The following is a 21688-nucleotide window of genomic DNA, read 5'->3' as shown; positions in this document are numbered from 1 at the left end:
ATAAATACATACGTTATATGGTTTAGAGTGAAAGTCTGAATCTAGGCCAGTGTTTTTGTCTTCACTGCCAGCGTATTGTGATCCGCTTGAATAACGTTATCATTGACTCGTGTTGCTCTTCCCTTCCAGAACGAGGCGTTGCAGCTGTGCAACAAGATAATCAGTGCTATTGATCGGGTCGAGTACATGTTTACTTCAGAGTTTGAAGCTGAAATTGATGAGTCTGAATCTGCCACCCTACACCAGTACTACAGAGAAGCCATGATTCAGAGCTACAACTTCGGTTTTGAGGTAAGCTCTTATTCATCAGGCAGGGTTTGAAGACTCAGTCATTGATCTAGATGAGAATTCTGTAACACTGTGTCAGTGGGAAGGTGAACGTCCTCAGAATAGACTAGGCAGCATCATTTCCTGCAGCACACTGACCTCTTGTTTCCATGCCAGGCATTTAGCTGTGCTCTGGCTGCAGTCCCAGGCTGAGATACCAGCCCCACACAATTGTAGCTGCTGTTCATTACATTTTCATAGGGAGACTGAACAAGCCAACAAAATGTGCATTTACAGTAAAAAAAATTAGAGGCTTGGTCGAAACGATAACATGCTCTTACTATGCCAGGAATCCCTAGAATCTGAACCTAATGACCATGGAGTTACTGGAAGCAATTCTAAATACAAATTAATAATTTACAATAAGCGACTGCTACATTTTGCCAGGACTTAAATGTAGAAAATTCGTACTTTCAGGAAATTCATTAATCTGAGTTTGTTTTAAGAAGAATTGACTGCAAAATAAAAAGTGTGCACAATGCTAAACACATATATTTCATTTTATGAATGCAGATGTAACTGCCAAGTTTAACTATTAGTATTCCACTGTGACAGAGTTGTGTTTATAACACTGCATTGTCACTGACTGAAGCATCGTTGAATTAAATGGTTCATTGATGTCTACAAGTTTGATGCAAACTGTTTCTAAATTCATTATCCACCCTTACCCCCCCCATCCAGAAGTGAATGTTTACATACCTCAGCTAAGTTTTATTTTACTGCTCTCCAATTTTTTTTTTGAAGTATCATAAAGAAGTTGTTCGCCTGATGTCTGGTGAATTTAGACAGAGGATTGGTGACCGGTATATTGGCTTTGCCAGAAAGTGGATGAACTACGTTTTAACGAAATGTGAAAGTGGCAGAGGTACCAGGCCCAGGTGAGGACGGCATATCATTTTACTTTTACTTTTTTATTTTTATTTTTTTTTACATTTTTCGTTGTGTTTTCATGCTTGTATTTTCTACTTTATTGTTAATGGAAACACATCTGTTAACTTGTGCACTAAAACACTGTCTGTAAGCGTCATACTTTTTCTGGTTCACACAGTAGTTTTTTTTTTTTTTTTTTTTTCATGCAACTAAGCCATCTCGTGGTCGAAATAATGAAGTGTCGCTGTTGTATTAATTATTTATTCATTTAAAAGAGGGGTCTGGTTTGTAAGGTAACAAACACTGTGCAGCAAAGCAAAACATATATTTTAAAATTGTTAGCTTGCAACAACACTCTGTTCTTTTAGAAAGCTATACGAACGTTCGTAAACTTGTAATGAAAATATTTCATAAATGATCTTGTCGCTTTTCTGTTAGGTGGGCCACACAGGGCTTCGATTTCCTTCAAGCAATTGAGCCAGCCTTTATTTCAGCACTTCCTGAAGAGGACTTTCTGGTAAATGAGGACTGCTTAAAAATAACTTTACAGCTTAAAAAGAACTGTACTGCTTAAAAAGAAATGCCAAAGAAATGTGATAGTACTAAAGTGTGTCCTGTCTGTAAACTTTCCTCACAACAGTGCATACCATTTTGTTTTTATTTCTAGAGCTTGCAGGCGTTGATGAATGAGTGCATTGGCCACGTGATAGGCAAACCACACAGTCCTGTCACAGGCTTCTACCTGCGTAAGATCCTCAATGCCTTTTTATATAAAAGTCATTTATATCTATATGAAACATTCACAAGAAGTTCATCTTTGATGCTGTGTTGAAACAATTGCATTAGGTGTAACGCGAAGTCTGAATCTTAAAATAAATTGCAATTAGCCTTGTTCAAGTGGTTGTTTAAGGTGTGTAGATTAATAGTTTAAATGCTTAAAAGGGAACTGTAATGCAAATGAATATATAACCATTTCAGTGGAAAACATGTTAACTACAGCTTTGGATACATTTCCAGCCTCTCCTTGAGCAGTATACCGTATACAAACCATTAAAACAAATTAACATTGAATGTATTGGCCCTCTCTTCCATGGCACTTTGTGTGACGTCCTGTTGTTGATCGCTCTATAGTCACACATAGTATTCTATTGAGTGTGTGTCCTGTTTAGGGATGTCGCAGTATCAAATTTGGATGTTATGGTAACCGTCAAAAATTATACTAGGGTTATTGTACCGGGGTATGTAATTTTTTTGTAATCCATTTTTAAATGGCTATTTAAAGAAATACTCCAAGTCATTTTTTAACAAGAAAAATAACTTTTTCAGTCCATTTATTCAGCGCCTGTCAGACGCGTCGGGTCCAATTTATTTTCACATGCGCTGTTTAAACGTTTTTTTTTTTTTTTTTTTTTCAGTGAAGTTTTAAGAATGAAGCCTACTGTTTGGTTTTCTGTCTCAGCAGTTTGTCAGTCCCAGACTGTTGTGTAAAATTATATATTAAATAAACGGGAGAAAAAAGAAACGTGTTAACCAGATTATTCTGCCTTTTATTGCAACTGTATTACCATTCAGTGAGTGAAAATTGTAAAGGGTACTTTAGCTGAAAGCTTGAACACAAAGCAAAGAAGAAAAGGTGGATGTGACACTGTTGCAAAGTTAAGCGGCATCTAGGGGATTTTTTTTTTTAATGGGAATAAAATTGTATTCATTTTTGAATACATAAAACCAAAGTCCCTACAAAACTATCGGCTCAAGGAGAGGGCAACATCTTTACGATACTGTTTAAAAAATAAATAAATACAAATGCCTGTACATCTTACTATATATATAGTAGTAAATAGACTTTCTGATTCTCTGTATTGGTGTGTGCTTACTGCGTTTCTCTTGACTGATACGATAAATAATAGCGACTGTTACTTTATTTTGTTTGTTAAATGAATAGGAAGGCAGTGATGATAAGGTACAGTGCCTTGTTCTTGCCCTTGCGAGTATTTGTGTTTCATTTACTGACAGTCACGTTTGCTGGCTATCATTGTTTAGTAGGGTGATTTATATTAAGTATGACGTCACTTATTTAATAGCCTACTTGGATAATCTCTTGCTTGGCAGTTTTCAGAACTTGAGATGTCTGTGTTTATTAGTTAGTTCTAATGAACACAGTGGCTCACCGATGGACAAATGGCGAATACAAAAACACGCCCATATCACCTCAAACCGTGTGAACTTGGTAATCATGGTATACAAAAATGGTTGTGGTTTCAAAACCGTGGTAGTTTATACCGCGGTTTACCGTAAAACCATTATACAGTGACATCCCTAGTCCCGCTCCTATATTATGTAGCCATAGTTTTGTTATGGCTGCCCTTTGTTGGTTTAAAGGCATAGGCACACTGATACTTTTTTGATTTTACTTTTGTTATTTTTGAACCCAAATTCCAACATAATTCACCTCGCTGGTGTTCACTGGTGTGGGCGGCTGTCACGGTGTGATGTAACAGCGGCATCAGAAAGTATCCAATACGGAGGCGGTCTGCATTAACAGCTGGCCCAGAAAGCTGACAAAAAAAAAAATGCAAATACTGGCCAAACGCTGGACTTTTTAACAAAATTGTCGCAGCGAGACGCATTGGTTATGTATACAGAGCATTAAGAGAGCCTTGTTATTTTGAGTACAGTTCCCTTTTAATTGCAGCTTCGGTAAGCTCTTGTGGTTAATGCTGAGTGGGTGTGGCAGTTAAAGATTATGCAAAATTATGATTTATATATACAGCTATGGCCAAAGTTTTGCATCCCCTGCAATTTTAGGATTTAGAAGTACTTATAATATGTCATTTAGATATTTTATTTATTCGATATCACAAAAGTCTACCAGAAGCCAAAATAGTAATGCAGTATTTCATGTTAGATTTTGAAATGTCACATTTTCAGTTTTTGTCAGTTTTTCATTAAGTAGAATAGAATATATGGGAAAACTACAAAGCTGTATGTAATTCAATATGTTTATTCCGCAGGTTTCATTAGACTTTATAAAGCAAAATGTGTTCATTCTATAAGGTGATGCAAAGCTTTTGGCTATAGATAGAAAGAGACTAAGTTTGATTTAAAGATATTTATTTTTTGTTGCCTTTTTTTGCAGCACCGAATCGTAACAGCCCTCGTCCCGTGAAAGTCCCTCGCTGCCACAGCGATCCTCCAAACCCTCACCTTATTATTCCCAACCCCGAGGGGTTCAGGTATTGTGCCCTGCTTCACAACTGCTTCAGGAGTGAACGTGGGGGAATGTGTGTTACTTCATTATCAGAATAATTCAATAAATTGCTGCAACATTCTGTGCAAGTGAGAGATTTACGATGATTCTTCTGTCTCCTTTATTTGATTATATATATATTTTAAGGAGAACTCATTAGGAAAAACATACATGACTAGCAGTTATTATTTTAATATCAAGCTCAAAGAGTTAATGTAGTTTAAAGGGGTATTTACAATGATGTTTAATCAAACTACTGAAGCATATGTTGTTTCATGCCAAAAAAATAAATAAAAAATAAACTTGATAGGTAGGAGCATAATTTGACACTAGATAGGATATTTGATGTGCTGCTTAGGAAAGAACAGATCCTTTGCTTTCTTGTCTCTTTATGGTGTTGGTGTTCTGAGCAGCTCTTGGAAAGGGATTGCATGGTTTTAGGTACATGGTTCTCACTATGAGCATCACTCGTGTGTGTTGTGTATGCATGTGCACCATCTTTCTCTGTGGTAGCATTTCCCTAACCTTTAGCAACATATTATGATTTGCTGCCCTTTTATTGACTCAAATAAAAACAAAAGAACATACTGTTCTGAACACCAGTGCTGTAAGTTAGTAACTGTGAAGAGTTTGTTAAAATAAAACCACATGTAAAATGCTTTGTTTGAGCAATAGCAAGTGAAATGATTAGATTATGTAATCAATTGTTTGTTTCTGAAAATGTGGATATATCCAAATACTGTCAAGTTGTTAAGAATAATGCAAAGAAAATAAGGTCAGGGTCAGGTTAATGAGGTTGGCTTTGTTAAAATGCCTTGTTTTATGTTACCAGGAAGGAATTGTATGGTCAGAATTTTTTTCACAAAACATCACTCTTAGGAGCTTTGAATTGGGATGTGACATTAGCTGATTCAGGTGTACGCTGTTCATTGATCATTTTAGTGACCACAGTTTGGTACTACTTTGAAAATAGCTCACTCAGTGTGTTGCCATCACTGAGATCATCCTGACAAATCTGTGCTGTGTTTGTTTCATCCAGGTCAGCAATATTTTAAGTTGTAATTTTGTAAGACTTGACTGACCGTTTTTTAAGGCAACTTGGTTTCCCCTTCCCTTCCTCAAACGTGTTCCTCCTATTCAGCTTTTATTTTATTTTCTAATTTTCTTGTAAAAAATATTTATTAACAGATTTATGATCAATTTGAAATAAATTTTTCAAGTGTTGAATCCTGTAATGCTCAGGGTGAGAGAGAACAGAGCAAGTCTTGTAATTTATTTGTGATTGTTAACAACACATCATGGTGTCTGCTCAAAACTGCACAGCCATTCCAGTTTTTTTTTTTTTTTTTTTTTTTTTTTTAATCTTCCAAACACGGCTGCTTTTGCAGAAGTGAAATAACTCGAAAGCTACACTAATATTTTCATGAAACCGTTTAGCCTCGCTCCCCCTTTTTTTACATATGCAACAAATATCCACTGTCCTGTCGTATTTTTAATTCCTGGAGAAGAGGCAGTGTTCCTCAAGGTTGTTTTCTCACCACAGTTCTAGGAGCCTCCCGTGTGACCTTCGGAACCAGTCGAGCACTACTGTCACCCGCCCCGCCCCAGTCGCTGGGGACCCTATTCACCCCAAACCTGTCAGCAGCACTAATGACATCAGGTAGCTCCACCCACCGCACCTCCTTTCCTGAGCGAGACTGGCGCTGTCAGCAAGTCTGTCCAGTGAACTGTTGTTTGGCTGCTGCTTTGCCAGAGTGACTGTTTTGGTTTTGTTGTTTGCATCGTAACGGTAATGGCATGCACAGATGTTTTAATAAGTTAATATTCAATTTCAGTAAGCCCTAAAGGGCAGGTTTTAAATCAGCTGTACCCCTACTTTTCTTTCTTCGCCTCCTGTGTGTTTTTTTTTTACCCCTTTTTTTTAAGGTTTCTAGAAATATATCCATCTGTCTCTGGTTTTAATTTCTAAGAATTTAACAGATATTTGAAGATACTTGGACCAGTGCAGGAAATGATGTTCGGGTACAGTTGAATTAATGCATTTATTTACTTTTAAAGGTAGCAATTTGCTGTTCTACTTGACTAAATAAGTCATTTTAGTAAATTGAAATGATGCACAAAATGTGGACACAACTTGCTGTTGTGTTCTTCAGTGACTTAAAAAAAAAAAAAAACACCATGATTGTGCTTAAGGTTTTATTAGCTTTTCTTGGCATTTAAATGTAAACGTTGTGGTCCTGTACATTCTGTGTGTGTGTTTCTGTTTTAGCATTTGTTGTCTTGACTTCATTATTTACACAAGTATTCAGAAATGAAATAGCATTGGCAGCAATACTTTACAGAAATCTTTCTGCTAAAGGTGCAAAAATGCTACCATCGTTTTTTGAGTGACTCTTGTTCTTGGCCACAAGGTGGCACAAAAGCTTATTTCACTAAGAAGGGTACATCTTTTCTATTTAAATCTTTTACTCTCCTTTTTTTTTTTGTTTGCATATTCAATTTTCCAGGCTGTGTGTGTTTCTTTTCTGAAAATGTTTCACTGAAAGCAGCAATGGACAAAGCCCTGTTGTTTAAGAAGATTTCCAGGTAACCATATTTTATTTGTTTCCTTCACAGAGGCACCAACCTGCCTGAAAACGACAGGCTCACTTCAGTTGTGGCCGAGCTGCAGTTCAAATCCTTGAGTCGACACTCGAGCCCCACTGAGGATCGCGAGGGTGAGAGGAATTAGAGAATTGCAAGGGTTCAAATGAAATGAATTGGTGGTCTCAGTTTAGTACAGTGCACATCTGTATTTATAATACCAGTGAGAACAATAACTAGAAGGTTGAATTCAGAAAATTGCCAATAACAACATCTGCAATTGCCACACAAGCCCGGACCAGCTGCACTGCATTTCTGATAGTACCGATGTTGAAGACTGGTGGCCCAGTCAAGTTAATACTACAGATAAGAGCTTCTGACCTGCATCCGTTGATTATTTCCTAGGAAGGCATATTGTTAGCTGTCAATTTACAGAAAGTTTTCTAGAAAATAAATTTTTCAAGCCAGAAGCCTGCCTTGTTAACACACACACACACTCTTTCTGATCTTTTTTTTAATAGATTTTTTTAGATTTTCTGTTCATATTCCCCTTGATTTGTTTGTTTGCTGTTTGGTATCTCAGAGGTGGTGATGAGTCCTGTCAGCTGCTGTTTTCCTGGTACATGTAAAGTAAGTGTTATTGATCTTGTTGTCTTATCAGAGCCCACATATCCGAAGGGAGACCCCAGTGCTACAGCACGAAGGAGCTGGGAGTTGCGCACATTTATCAGCCAGTCGAAGGGTAAGTAGCCAGCATACCTACCTGTATAAAAGATGAAATACTGAGGAGCAATAGCTTTACCAGATCCATAAATATCCATGTGTTGGTCTACTTATCCATCTGTCTGTAACCACTTGAAAACCATTCTGCATTACAAAAGTCTCAAATTTCTTTTGTAAGTATTATCATTTAATCAAATAATACCATCTTAAAAATATTATGTTGGACCTAAAATTTGGAAAAGGGAAAGTTTTCTAATACTCCCATAGAACTGAGCTATCGATTTGAGTCCCTCACTTTTTCTTTGAGCACAAAAACAGACACGTTGTAAAGCAAGATGAGCATTGCAACAGAGAGAACCCTAAATCCCTGGTTTATCATGACGCCTGGTCTACCGCACTGCTGCTTAGCCTCTCCCACTCTCCCCTCGCTCAGACACGGCTGCGAAGCAGAGTCCCATGGATGCTGTCCGGAAGTCACTCAAGCAGTTCGAGCAGGAGAGATACCGGATGATGAAGCAGAAGAGCATCATTGGCCAAGTGTGCAGCACCCCCAAATCATATGACAACGTCATGCATGTGGGGTTAAGGAAAGTCACTTTTAAGTGGCAGAGAGGCAACAAGATAGGTAATGACTGGGAAGTAAGAGTATTTTACTTCTGAAAACATATAACAGATCACCAGTCATCTAATTCATCCCCCCTTCTATTCAGAAGTGTTTTATTTTTTAATGTATGTATAATGTGGTATATATATATTCCGAACTTGGCAGCACGAATAGGCACACAAACATTAACCCTTTGCGGTCCAATGTCAGACCAGGTCCGACATTACGATTTTCCCTTTCCAGTCTGATGTCGGACCCTGTCGTGGGGGGGGGTGAAAATAAACTGGACCTGACATGTGCTGAATAAATGGACTACGAAGGGTTAAACAATTCCTAAGTGTAGGTTGGCTGTGAAAACACATAGTTTTAGAAATAGTCATCTCAGTATCTCTAAGGTTGATTATGAAACACGGTCCTGCTTTGTAGCGCTTGGTATTTGCAGGAGGGGCTTGGGTGTCATTGTTTTGCTTAATACGGCAACATAGTTCACCGCAACAGTGCGTACATAATGTACACACTTACATCTGTTGGAAAGTGAAGGCTTCTGTTAAAAAAATGTTAGCACTGTATTTGACCTACATAGTGGGATAGTAGCTGGTGTTGCTCTAAATGTAGCAGTGCACTGGGAGTTATTGAACTGGATCACATCGGCTCTTCTTTACATTTCCCAGGTGAAGGGCAATATGGGAAAGTATATACATGTATTAACGTTGACACTGGTGAACTGATGGCAATGAAAGAGGTAAGCGTGTGTTAGAATTGTGCTTTTTCTTGACTCTCTTGATTTGTAGATTTATTGGATGTTACCCAATGTATGTCTTATTTTGCTACAGGTGTTTTCTACAGTTAACACTTAATGCACAGTGTGGATGTGTTTTATAGTTTGATGTACTGATTTTAATTCGATCTCGTATTACATGTCTAAAGGAAAGGCCGGTTAAAAATGTTGATTTCATTTGATCCTCCAGATCAGATTCCAACCGAATGATCCCAAAACGATAAAAGAGACAGCAGATGAATTAAAAATCTTTGAAGGCATCAAGCACCCCAACCTGGTTCGGTACTTCGGTGTGGAGCTGCATCGGGTGAGTAGCTCATTGTCAGGGATGCAGGGCATGAGCATGCTTGTGTGTGATTGTACTTTGCTGACTGCTGATACGAGCCTTCCTCTGTGTCTGCTGCAATGCCAGTTGCATGCTTCTAGGGGCTTCTTTACCCCACTACAGCTAGAGAGTAGCTGTGCCGACTGTTCGTGAAAGAGCTAGCAGCTGGGTATGTTGGAAGTTTTTATTTCATGCTACAGTTCCTCTGAGAGAATACAATTGCTGAACTTTTTGCTTTGTCTTTCCACGGCTTGTCTCATTAATTTTTTCGGTATGCTGAGAAGTTGCCATTTGCTTGGCTTTCTAGCATAACCTAGTTGCCGTTTTTTTACGTATAAATGAGTGATGTGTTCTTCGCAAACAGGAAGAGATGTACATCTTTATGGAGTACTGTGATGAAGGCACCCTGGAGGAGGTGGCAAGGCTGGGCCTTCAAGAACATGTAATCCGCCTCTACAGCAAGCAGATCACTACCGCCATCAATGTGTTACATGAACACGGCATTGTGCATCGGGATATTAAAGGTAAGCGCGTTCGGGATGTAAGTGACTAGGTTTGCTGGTTCTGAAGGTTTTTGATATCATAATTTAAATAAATGATAGTATCAGCCCATCTAGCTGTTTATTTTATGCTTCAGAGTGCAGTGAACCATGTTGCTGCTGCCTCTCAATGTATTCAGAGAAATCCTTGGAAAAAACAAGTTTAATCCATACAGTTCAACTTAATACTGATTATTAATCTGAAATCATTAATAATTTCATTCTTTTTTTTTTTTCTTAGGCGCCAACATCTTCTTGACATCCTCTGGGTTAATTAAACTGGGAGATTTTGGATGTTCGGTGAAGTTGAAAAACAATGCTCAGACGATGCCTGGGGAGGTAAACAGTACGCTTGGAACAGCAGGTAAACCTAAAGATTCATGGGAATACAAGACAATCTGTTGCATTTAGTTTTTAATTAATCCCTAACAAACACCCTACACTTCTTTACATTAGCCTACTGCATGATTTTTCAAGTAAACACTGCACGTTTTTTATAACGATTTCAAAAGACTCAATTCCAGATAGATTCCTTGAGCATGTAAACATGGTAATTACTGATGTCTTTGTGCAGCTTACATGGCTCCTGAAGTGATTACAAGAGCGAAGGGTGAAGGACACGGTCGAGCTGCAGACATCTGGAGCCTCGGATGTGTCCTCATAGAGATGGTCACAGGCAAAGTAAGGACCTGTCTGCACTGTCAACAAGACAGCAAGCATTACAAAAGTATTAGCAGTGTGCTTACTATAACAAAAAAGTACCTTCCTCTAATTAAAAATAGATATTTTAACTGATCCCTGGTTGAGCAACCCTTTTATACATGTTCTTTTCTAGAAATGTTTCTGAATGCATTTGGTTAAAGTATTCAAATGTACTATTATTATTATTTAAAAAAAAAGATATAATTTAATTGTTACGACTTGTTTTGATAAGAGACCTTAGTAATTGTTGCCATCACCACTAGTTTGAAAACTAGCTGTTACAGAATCTACTCCTTCTGATAAGGGATATTGGTAACAGCAGTGCAGGGACTCTCTCATAACTGAGTTTGTAAACATGTGTTTGTCTCCAGCGCCCCTGGCACGAGTACGAACACAACTTTCAGATCATGTACAAGGTGGGGATGGGTCACAAACCCCCCATCCCTGAGAAACTGAGTACAGAGGGCAAGGACTTCCTTACTCACTGCCTGGAGAGTGAGCCAAAGCAACGATGGACAGCCAGCCAGCTCCTGGATCACACATTTGTCAAGGTGAGACCTCTAAAAAGAAACTCAAATCTAACTGCCATCTGACTCTGTGCACTGTACAATGAGGAAAGATCGCTCGATTTGATTGATTACACCGTGTAACAATTTTTTTTTTTTTTTTTTTTGTTCCTGGGTAGTAAGTGTTATTTCCTAATTGCTTACAAAAGATTTAGAAGTGAGTAGTTTTTCGAGATTTACAATTATACTGTATTTACAGTATAATCGTAAATCTTGAAAAACTACTCACTTCTAAATCTTTTGTAGTCATTTTTGTATTATTTTAGTATAAATACATGTTAATTTGGATTCATATGTTGCTTTTTTCTGACTTTATGTGAACGAAAAGACACACATTTGCCCTTTTTCCCATTGGAAATAGTGATATTTTGAAATATCACCGTCCTGGTCACCAAAAGCAAATTCTGTGGGGAATAATAGCCATTTTCTATACTTTTGAGGCATAAGCAATTAGGAAATAACACTTACTACCCAGGAACAAAAATTGTGTTACATAGTGTTATCTTTATTATTTTGGATTCATATAACATCAATGAAGATTGCTTGAAAATAAATGTTTTATTTTTTTTTTATTTCAGGTTTGCACAGATGAAGAATGAAGTGAAAATGGCCCTAACAGTCTGTTCTGATACATAGGAAGAAAATACAAATCACTACTGTATGTAATATTTACAAAGAATGTGTTCAGGGCAATGACATTTTTTTTATTTATCTGTCAGGGGTTAAGATAGACTAACCACCCGTCCAATTTAGAGATCGGCAAGCCCAACTGGGCAGCTGAGATATAAGTCTTATATGTTTGTTCTCTCTTTTTGTACATAAATCTAGATTGGTAATCCTTGTATATAGAATTGTAAAGCTTCATAGCAGCGTTATGACTTGTAATTCAGCTGCCCACTACAGCAACAAGGGTGCAATTAGAAAATAAAAAAGTATTTTTTATTATCAGCCAGTGGTGCTTTAAAAAAGCTTGTCACAAACCACCAGGACTTTTGTGTCATCTGCAGGAGGCAGTTACTATGTCTACTACTTTGCTCTGGTGAAACCAGCCTCTTGTGCAGTCTTTCAGGGATCTAAAAAGCAGGCACAAGCCAAACAGATAGGGAGCTGAACAACTCAATTATGTTTGTTCTGGATCCGGTTGTGTATCTGTGGTCTGATCAAGCTTGGTCCATCCTGACCAGTTGACTTGTAGTTAGTCAGGAGCCGTAGAGCAAGTCGCATAATGGGGTTAATGGGAGCTATGATCACAATACGGCATTATAACCAGCTGCATGATGTTAAGAGCAACCCTATTAGAAGTTAGCAGTGTATTTTATGGAATGCACTGCATTCAGATTTGGGTGGTGGTCAAGCTTAGGAGCCTGTACCCTTGTAATTGACTGAAGACTGCACCGCTGACTGGAAAATGCCACAATACACTGTTGCTCATGTATAATTAACTGGCACATGTTTGCCATGTAAAAAAATATATTACAAAAAAATGCATGTTTCAGTCAGTGTCATTATTACTGTATATGGACCATCTAATCGGACCTACAGAAAGAGGCGGTTTTGTTAAATACTATGGACTGTGTAAGCTGTTTTTATGCTTTCCCATTTTGATGTGCTCCACACCTTTTATTTTTAATTTGTACAAACACCCTGACTACTGTGAACATGTTTTGCCAGCTTCTGTAAGTTTGCTCTGCAGAGACGGATCAAGAAATACCTTCTTTTAGTTTTTTTTTTTCAATACATTGTTTATTTTAGGAAATATGTTTGTGAAATGTTACTTAATTCTAGGCTTTTTTATTTGTTATTTTTTTTGCAGTATATAGGAGACCTAGAATGTGGTCTATATGTGGTTAATATCAAACATCCTTAGGCGATTGTAAGCAACTGTACATACTGCTCTGTATATAGATACCCCCATTCAAATACAACATGAATCCCCAAGATGACACGATTGTTTACAATGCCACACAACTGAAAAAACAGCCTTATTTTTGTCACGAGCGCCTGTTTCAATGATGCAAATCAAACAGACATTCACTATGCTTTTCATTCAGTTAAAATGAGCATGGCCAATACAGTAGATGTTTTCTGTGCTGAACCCAAAACCAGCAATACAAAACTCAAACTTTCAGATTTGTAAGTATTTATTTACACAAAAAAGGCAGGAAACCAGGTTAACATTGAAGGTTTAATACTGTTTCTGATATTTCCCATCCATTTATTCATTTAAGTATTATTTAGAGGACAGTTTAGATCACAATGCATGGGCCCATTATACTGCCTGACATGATAATGTTCAAAGTATTTGGATTAAAACTGGCCTTTTACTTCCTAGCTGGCCCTTTTAAAAATTGATGGGAATTGTAAGACGATACTTCCAAGAGTTTCTAAACTACAGTCTGCAGAAGAATTAACATCATGCCAGCCCTGCTGCTGGCTGATATTACTTTCTTTCATTCAACACAGGATTCAGCTGCAGACACGAAAGATGGAAACAACAGAATGGAATCAGTAACCTGTCACTGGCGAGACGTGGTTCTTAAACTCATAACTCAAAACACTACAATTCAAGTTTATTGTAAAACAATGTCTCCTAGATGTTGCTTTATTGTTGAGTATTTTTATTAACTTGTAGAAGGACTGAAGTTTATTTGTGCTTTTACTTACCAACAACTTTAGTTTGAAAAAAGGTTTGTAGTGTTCTGGGTGTACACACAATAGTTTTTGCACATCTAGTTCTTGCTGTTTCTGAGAGACTGCCATAAAAAAAGGGATAATTATCACTTGAGTGTAGTGGTGGTTTTGTGATTTGGACAACTGCCTTGGAGGAACTGGACAGGGACCAGTAGCTTTTCACCCAGGCCTCTAATAACCAATCTTCCTTGGGTCACTGAGGTGGATGGGGCTGCAGGAGTGAACAACTTCAACAGCAACAACATGAGGCCAACAGCATTCCACCTGAAACAAATAACCTGCTTTGCTTACACAGAAAAAATGTTTTGGGAAAAATCCTGTTTTTTTTGTTGTGTTTTTTTTTAAACAATAATATAGGTAATAAATGTAGAGCAGCACTGGTTTTGTTTGGCATCCAAGGAGCAAATAAGTTTATACATTTGCTCTGGTGCACTAGCCTTTAGCAAAATGAAAAGGCCAAATACATTTACGGACATAAAAGTAGCATTTATCATTGAAGAGCATTAAGACTAAAATCTTTGTCTACACATTAAGTATATGATATGTGGATAAATGTATCAGAAGTTAACCTATGGCAGAGACTTGCATCAGCACAGTTAATAACAGCCAAAGAGTTATACAGCACTGCAGACACTATTTTTAAAGGTCAATTATTCCAAGAGCAGTCTAACGACGACTGCATGACTACAAAACACAATGCCAAGAAACCCCCATGGGTGATTAGCGCATGTAGCAGGTTTCTCATTTCAGTACCACCTTCTATATTAGTCAGCCAGTTTCTTGAAATTGAAAGCCCTTGTTGAACTATTATTACACATGAAACGATCAAGAGGCAACAGCTGTTATAAAGCACCAGTAGCTTAACCTGAAATCTGGCCCAATGAGGCTGTAAGACCAAAAAGAAATGCCATTTAATTAAAGGTAATTGATGCACTGCAGCATGTTCATCAGTTCCCAAAGATGTTCTGCATGTGAGGTACTGTGTGTTGATGTTTGAGTCGTGTAGCACAGTTGTGCCCAGACCATAGGTTTCAGCTATTAAAATACATGCTTCCAAGACTTTTTTGAGAATTATAATTACTTTGCTAACCTACTTCTAATTAAATAGGGCAAGTAATTGGCTAACTGTTAAATGATAGGAAAATGGGAAAAAAAGAAAAACTGGTGGCTTAGCTCACTGGACTGTAATTCATAGGTTTAAATGTATAACATAAAGCACAATCAGTCCATTTTAGTATGAAAGGGATTAAGCAATGCTCATCGATATACAGGAATACAAAATATGTACAGAAACAAAAGAAAAAATCTAACAAATGTAATGCAAACAAAAAATACACAACCACTGTACATTGGAACAAGAATACTCCAGCACTTGGTACTGTAGGTACTTATATTATCCAGTACTGGATGCCTGTAAATAGAGTGCCTACATCGCATGTTTGGCACAAATCAATGGCCAGTTATTTTAAATGATCTATTATTACTGGGTTTGTTAATGAACTGAGCGACAATTTCTCTGCTCATGCAGATCACTGATGAAATCTGCTCTAGTGCTCTGAGCTGCTCAATTACTTAACGCACCCACTGCTTTTTCATTGTGATGTCAGCACTTACATTGGCAATGCTAGGTGACCCACATGGGGCTATATAGCCAGCAATGTGATATCATAACAACCAAACAGTTCTAATAGTAATAACTTCCAAATTGAAGAACAAAAACAGAAATATATGTGTCCCAGTACTGTATACTGACTGGACCCTTATCACCAAATTGAATAAACTTGTCAGATGATGAAGCTAGTGTAGTGTAGAGTATGAGCCTGTGAAATCAGTGCTATTTAAGCCATTATTGTTAAAAATGCTTTTTGTCGACATACAGTGGAATCTCCTACTGTATTTAATTAGACAATGTGTAATTGTGTAGGCTTGTAATTCTTGCGTTTTATTTTGTACCTCATTATATTACCTGTTAGAGAAGGGAGAGAAACACTCAGCTGTACATTTATTTCAGACGTCATTTATGCATTGGCTGCTGTTGCATGATATCTTTTTGATACAATAATTTATAAGTTCTGCTATGAACGAATACGAAAATAGCCTAAAAAACAGCCTTGTGATATTTGAGTGGTTTAAGATAAGTGTGGTTTAAAATTTCTTAAAAACGTAATGGTAATTACATTATACCCAGTTACGAGATAAGCACTCCAGAATAACGGCTGTTTACTGGTTCCAGAACTCCACTGAGCACAGTTCTGTATTTGGTATAATAATTCAAATTAATCTGATCTCTCTTAAATTATATATAAAAAATAACAAACATCCATGTTTCTTCACTTGAAAATTAACTATCAACATACATCTTTGGCACATTTCTAGTGACTCAGCCAGATCTTCAAAAAAGAAATTTGCAGAAGGCGCAGATTCTTAATTTTTTCAATTGCATTTGTATTTTCTTTCATCCATGCAAAGGTAACTCTTTCCAAACAGATACCAGTAATCAAGATTGTAGCTCATCCTCTGACCCTTTGTTTGCATTAGAGAAATGATCAGTTTTCTCTTTGGACTGTGTCAGCTCCTGCAGTCTTTACTCCTGTTTTCTTTTCGCACTGTTGTTTCCGTAGTTGGACCCTCTGTCTATCTCTGTCACGCCAATCATCCATCGAACACCAACAGAAGCTGCAAAAACAGACAGTAAAGTGAAGTTAGAAACAGCTCTACACTGTCTGTAATGTACTGTATTATAAAACAAATCATATTGTGAGTTTCCTGGCCATTGATATATAATTAATATGAACCGCTTCAGCTCTATTTAAGTCAGCACTGCTATACATTATGCAATAGTTTCAGTGTCATATAAGGATACAAGTCGTACAAGCCCTATATGAGCACTAACAGAGACTTGTTAGCCGATTAGCTGTGATGAAAGAGTTCAAATGAAGAGGCTGCATTCAGGCTGATTTTAGTTGTTTCTTATTCAATTTCAAATTATTATTGGTGTGTATCCCTTTTATAAAAGAAAATATGTGCAAACGACTCTAATGGCTTTGAGAGTCTAGCCCAATATGGCGCCATTCCTGCGACTGTGACTGAGACACTGCCTGACAGCCCCACCTCAGAGCTCTCAATGCCTGGAATCACACTTCAATCCTCCGTCTTTCTCAAGCAGCCATTGTCAGACTGTGACTAATTATTTGGTAGTTTTGTGATGTCGACTAACGTCCACTGCAGCTACCAAACTTGAAAGCCTGGGTTTAAGCTGCAGCTACTGGGACCATTTGTGTATCAATGTCATGATGAAACCCTGTGATCAGCATTAACAGAAATAAGTCACATACACCAGCCTGCAGTTTTGTTACCATACATTAAACACATTATCAGTAATGGATTGGTTTATTAATATTAATTTATGGAACTTTTCTGTAGTCGTGTAAATGCCTCATCATGCAGCAAACAAGAATAATGCCCAAAGCAATCAGCAGGTTTATGGGTTTTTAATTTGATTACATTTTTTTTTTTTTTTTTTTTTTTTTTTTTTTTTTTAAGTAAAACCTGATGGTAAAAAAAACCCATAAAAAACATTTATTATGTTGTTTGAATGCAGCCTTAAATAGGTAGCAGAATAACAACGTTTTCTGGTATAAAACTAAATTGGAATGCTAAATGTTTTATTTTGGGTGAATAATAATAATTGTGTTAAGGACTGTTAAAGTGTCTCATCATACCCACACCTGGGTTTAGTAACTGGTACCACTCTAGTGATTTAGTAACACATTCCACATATTGTTTTAGTATTTGTGAGAAAGCTACCATGCAGATTATGGAATGCGCCAAACCAACCACGTTTTTTTTTTATATATATATATTTTTTTTTTTTTAAAAGGTAAGGTGTTTCTAAAACAGCAACATGACCAAAAACAAACAAATAGCAACAAGGAATAAAAAACATACTTACTCCAGCTCATAGCAACAGTTAGCTAAGTGTATTGACATAGAAAACAAATATTAAACACATCAGAATAGCAGAAGAATAAAACAGAAGAAAGTGAGTTTCAGTATAAATGCAATATAAATATCGCTGAGCTAGAACTCAAAAAGAGCTGGTTTCACAGACCCCTGATTAGCATTAATCTCGGACTGTCTTATCTAACGTAACATTAGGTAGACAGGGTCTTTGAAATCAGCCGAGAGACCTTATCTGCAGTTCACCTACTGCTGATCTAAACACTGGGCCACTTCACCCTATATAATACAAACATACCCACAGTCATGAACAGATCTAGATTTATCTGAAATATAACTAACTAAAGACAATACAGTGGAACGTCACATATCCGCCCTGATCAATTAACCGCCTCGCTAAATAAATAAAGAAATATTAAAAGTAAGCTACGAGAGTAATGGCACTGGCAGCAAATGCAGCTTCCGCGATGGAGACAGAAAGAAAACGTTATAGCAATCAGCCTTTTGGTGCATTCCCCTTTAAGAGAGGCGGGGTGTGTGCGTGTGTCAGTCAGCTGCGTGTAGCAATGATGTTTCAATACACCAGTCGAGAAAGCTTTTTTTTGTGCAATGTGTTTATATGATGGAGCTCATGTTTGCAGATATTAGCAGCATGTTGTTGTAGCTTTTAAATGCATTTGAATTAAACAAAGCAAGCTTCATAAATGCAACGCTTACCAGCTGTTTGTTTAAAATACCCAAAGCAATATTCAAACAGAGCTACTTATTGGCTGTTGGAAATATCAAGAACAGAGATATTAAGAAAGCAGAACTAGGGAGGCAGGGACTTCTAGAGTTAAGAAAGAAGCCATCAGTTGCAGGTTACTGTACATTTACCGTTTGTTTTGTATTTTTTTAAAACCGCATAGTAACACTGTGTATTTGTAGCCTAATTAATCTTGTTTACGTTTGCTTGCTTTTAAAGCAAAAAATGTCCCCGTGTTTAAAGCAGTTTGTGTGTTATTTTTGTTCACTAATGTATTTGTGGATGTATAAATGGTTTTTCTTTTTCACATATCCGCCTATACCCCAGTCCACAGGGTGTCTGATATGTGACTTTATACTGTAGATACAGATGGAGTGAGAAAGACATCCAGACATATAATCAGCCACAGAGTTTATGTTTACAGTGCAAAACGTACCTGCAACAAGGAGCAATGTAAAGCTGATCAGTGTGACTGAAGATCCCTCGCTGATCATGCTGACCAGAAAGGTGAAGCAAGGATACAGCAGGAGACTCGTCCAGAACAGACAGTTCACCAGAGACCATGGCCTTCGAGGCGGGACTATAGCAGTGCCTGGAAACTTCCCGGTCTTGTAGTACTCCTCTTGAAAGGCATCCTTGGAGAAAAAAAAAGTTCTATTTTTTTAATTGTTTAAAAGGCGTTGCTTATAGGGCTCCTTGTCGATTAAAATCCAAAACATCAGCATGGATCTCCGCCTAAATCATGCAAAGGGTTTTGTATGCAATGATCTGTTCACCTGCTGAGACACCTTTAACTTTGTGTTCCATACTTCACACCTGAAATGGCACACCTCGACAAAACTGGTCAAACCCTTAAATTCTATTCAATTATTTTTAAAATTGTGTCAAAGAATTAACAAATGAATAAATGTTTTATCAAAGAGAAAGACACTATCAGATGAAAAGTATTTAAACAAGGGGTCAAGAAGAGCTACTTCCTTGTAGTGACCCCTGGGCAACGTCTCTTACGGCAAAAAGCTCTTCAAATCGAACTTACCATGCAATGCTTAAGCAAAGCAATGTTGGGCTTGGTTAGTATTTGGATAGGAGACCACCTGGGAATACTGAGTGCTGTAGACTGCATGTTAAGCTCACACGAATATATAGTATTTAAATACATCTTACTATCAGCACTTTTAAAAACGTGTTCGTGTTCTGAAATAACAATGGGAGACTGAATTGACTGTCCAGTACTGAACAAAGGGTTAAACATTCAACTATACTGTGCACTCGTAAATGCCCACATACAGCAGCTTGTCATGAAGACAGCTTCTGAGATTTAAGAACCAGCCCCTGAAAATGTCTTGCAAGTTCTGACAGCTTGTTCCTCTATCGCTCTGTTCTCCACGACTGCTTCGTGGATGAACATCTCCACATAGATCACGGGACTCACCTTCTCCTGGTAGAGCCTGTGAAGCCAGGCAGCACATTCAGCTTCCTCTTCAGGAATGTTTTCCAGAGGAATTCGCCTGCAAACACAATTAGCTGACGTTACATAATGACTGTTAAGTAAGAAATGATCAACAGTGCAATGCAGTCACATTAATGAATTACTGTACAATTCACCAGCTGTACAGATCGTGATTTTTTTCTTTATTCTAAATACTTATTTTAAAAACGAACCACCACAGCCTAATAGTTTCTTACCTTACGTATAAATCTGCATGGTATTTTTTCCCATTTAGAACACCCAGCAGTGTAGGGTTTTCATGGTTTCTGAAATTAAGTGTAGAATCGTACACAGCAGTAACTACAGAGAAAACACAAGCAAAGTCAGAACAGTTCCACCAAATTCAACCACAGGCATTAGCTCTAAAATACCAGCCGTAGTCATATTGGACACTAATGATCCCACGAGTAAACTTCTAAATGCATTATCTTCAGAAACATGATAAGGACTGTAATGCTGTTCTTATGGACTATCCCTTATTCAAGTTTACCATGGTACATTTTCACTGATTTGCAGTTTTACCATGCTTTTAGTCAAGGGTATACTATGCATTGACCATAACTGATTGACTACACTACCATGCTTTAACCATGGGGGGCAGGCTGGGGTTCTTTTGCAAGTAAGATTCCACTTCATTTCCAGCACTGTTGTGCCATACAAGGACTTAACATGATAAAAATAGAACAAAGCTATGAAGTTAAATCAACACATAGACCACTCAGAAACTGCTAAAATTAATTGGTTAATATTTACATTTACAAACATTAGTTTGCGACTGTCACATAAATGTCTGTGGATTGAATTACACAACGCTCCTTCATGCATTGCCACACAGCTTTGCGCTCCATGAAACATTTATACTGCGGAGTATATTATTCCTCATATTCCACCCGGTTTTGGAAATCTGGTCACCCTATTACATGACCATGGGCTGTGTGTTTGTGTGCTCTTTCATTGGTTTTAATGTAGCTGAAGTTTATTCCTTACCTACGTTTCTTAAGGACTGCACTGTGATACTGAACCCTTTCGTCCGAGGCAGGAGGTGGTGCTTCAGTTTGGGCAGTCCTTTGGCTTCTGCCACCTGCATACTGATCTCATGCTTCTTCTCTGTGAAACGTGTCCCTTCACAGTGAAGCAGTAACTGTAAACACATATAGAAGTCCCCAGTCATCTCACCTGCTTAGATGTGTCATGTTTTTCTCATTCCAACTTTTGATAAATGTCATATATATATATATAATATATATATATAGATATATATATATATATATATATATATATATATAAATATATAGTTATTTTGAAGAGCCTGCAATTATATTCTCCTGCAAGTGTTGTAGGGACCTTTGAGGTGACTGAAAACTTACCCAAAACTTTTCGGGATAGTCCCTAAGGTTGCGTAAACTCTGGACAACTGTTATACGATCTTGTTCCCACTTCCGTGTGCAGAAGACAATCTCCAGAAAATACCACATCCAACCAATCAAAGGCACGTAAGCAAGCTCCTTTTTAGCCAGAACCTTTGCACTCTACATGGAA

At 37.6% G+C, this 21688-nt stretch overlaps 2 protein-coding genes across 15 annotated transcripts in view; one reads left to right on the top strand and one right to left on the bottom strand.

The window, feature by feature from the left end:
• The window catches only part of map3k4 (mitogen-activated protein kinase kinase kinase 4), a 48962-nt gene extending 36212 nt beyond the window's left edge, over positions 1–12750 (top strand). For 5 of the 6 annotated variants that reach the window (XM_041251305.1, XM_041251302.1, XM_041251307.1 and 2 more), the window contains 16 exons: positions 130–291; positions 1072–1205; positions 1636–1714; positions 1865–1943; positions 4334–4430; positions 5988–6104; positions 7061–7161; positions 7689–7769; positions 8184–8375; positions 9026–9096; positions 9323–9439; positions 9822–9981; positions 10238–10360; positions 10571–10677; positions 11070–11249; positions 11843–12750. In XM_041251305.1, coding sequence (XP_041107239.1) covers positions 130–291; positions 1072–1205; positions 1636–1714; positions 1865–1943; positions 4334–4430; positions 5988–6104; positions 7061–7161; positions 7689–7769; positions 8184–8375; positions 9026–9096; positions 9323–9439; positions 9822–9981; positions 10238–10360; positions 10571–10677; positions 11070–11249; positions 11843–11863 — 1821 coding nt within the window. In that variant the 3' untranslated portion in view covers positions 11864–12750. The remainder of the gene's footprint in view (positions 1–129; positions 292–1071; positions 1206–1635; positions 1715–1864; positions 1944–4333; positions 4431–5987; positions 6105–7060; positions 7162–7688; positions 7770–8183; positions 8376–9025; positions 9097–9322; positions 9440–9821; positions 9982–10237; positions 10361–10570; positions 10678–11069; positions 11250–11842) is intronic. The other variant, XM_041251303.1, reaches the window with a different exon arrangement.
• A 638-nt stretch (positions 12751–13388) lies between these two features.
• agpat4 (1-acylglycerol-3-phosphate O-acyltransferase 4 (lysophosphatidic acid acyltransferase, delta)) overlaps positions 13389–21688 on the bottom strand; it is a 28102-nt gene continuing 19802 nt past the window's right edge. For 4 of the 9 annotated variants that reach the window (XM_041251308.1, XM_041251309.1, XM_041251310.1 and 1 more), the window contains 5 exons: positions 21517–21678; positions 21137–21290; positions 20347–20449; positions 20093–20168; positions 18852–19295 (listed from right to left, as the gene is read on the bottom strand). In XM_041251308.1, coding sequence (XP_041107242.1) covers positions 18915–19295; positions 20093–20168; positions 20347–20449; positions 21137–21290; positions 21517–21678 — 876 coding nt within the window. In that variant the 3' untranslated portion in view covers positions 18852–18914. Of the gene's footprint in view, positions 16632–17907; positions 17930–18851; positions 19296–20092; positions 20169–20346; positions 20450–21136; positions 21291–21516; positions 21679–21688 lie in introns of those variants that run through there. The other 5 variants (XR_005950374.1, XM_041251314.1, XR_005950375.1 and 2 more) reach the window with 5 other exon arrangements.

Source organism: Polyodon spathula, chromosome 5 (assembly GCF_017654505.1).
Source record: "Polyodon spathula isolate WHYD16114869_AA chromosome 5, ASM1765450v1, whole genome shotgun sequence".
Lineage (NCBI taxonomy): Eukaryota > Metazoa > Chordata > Actinopteri > Acipenseriformes > Polyodontidae > Polyodon > Polyodon spathula.
This window is presented reverse-complemented; position numbering and strand designations above follow the sequence as displayed.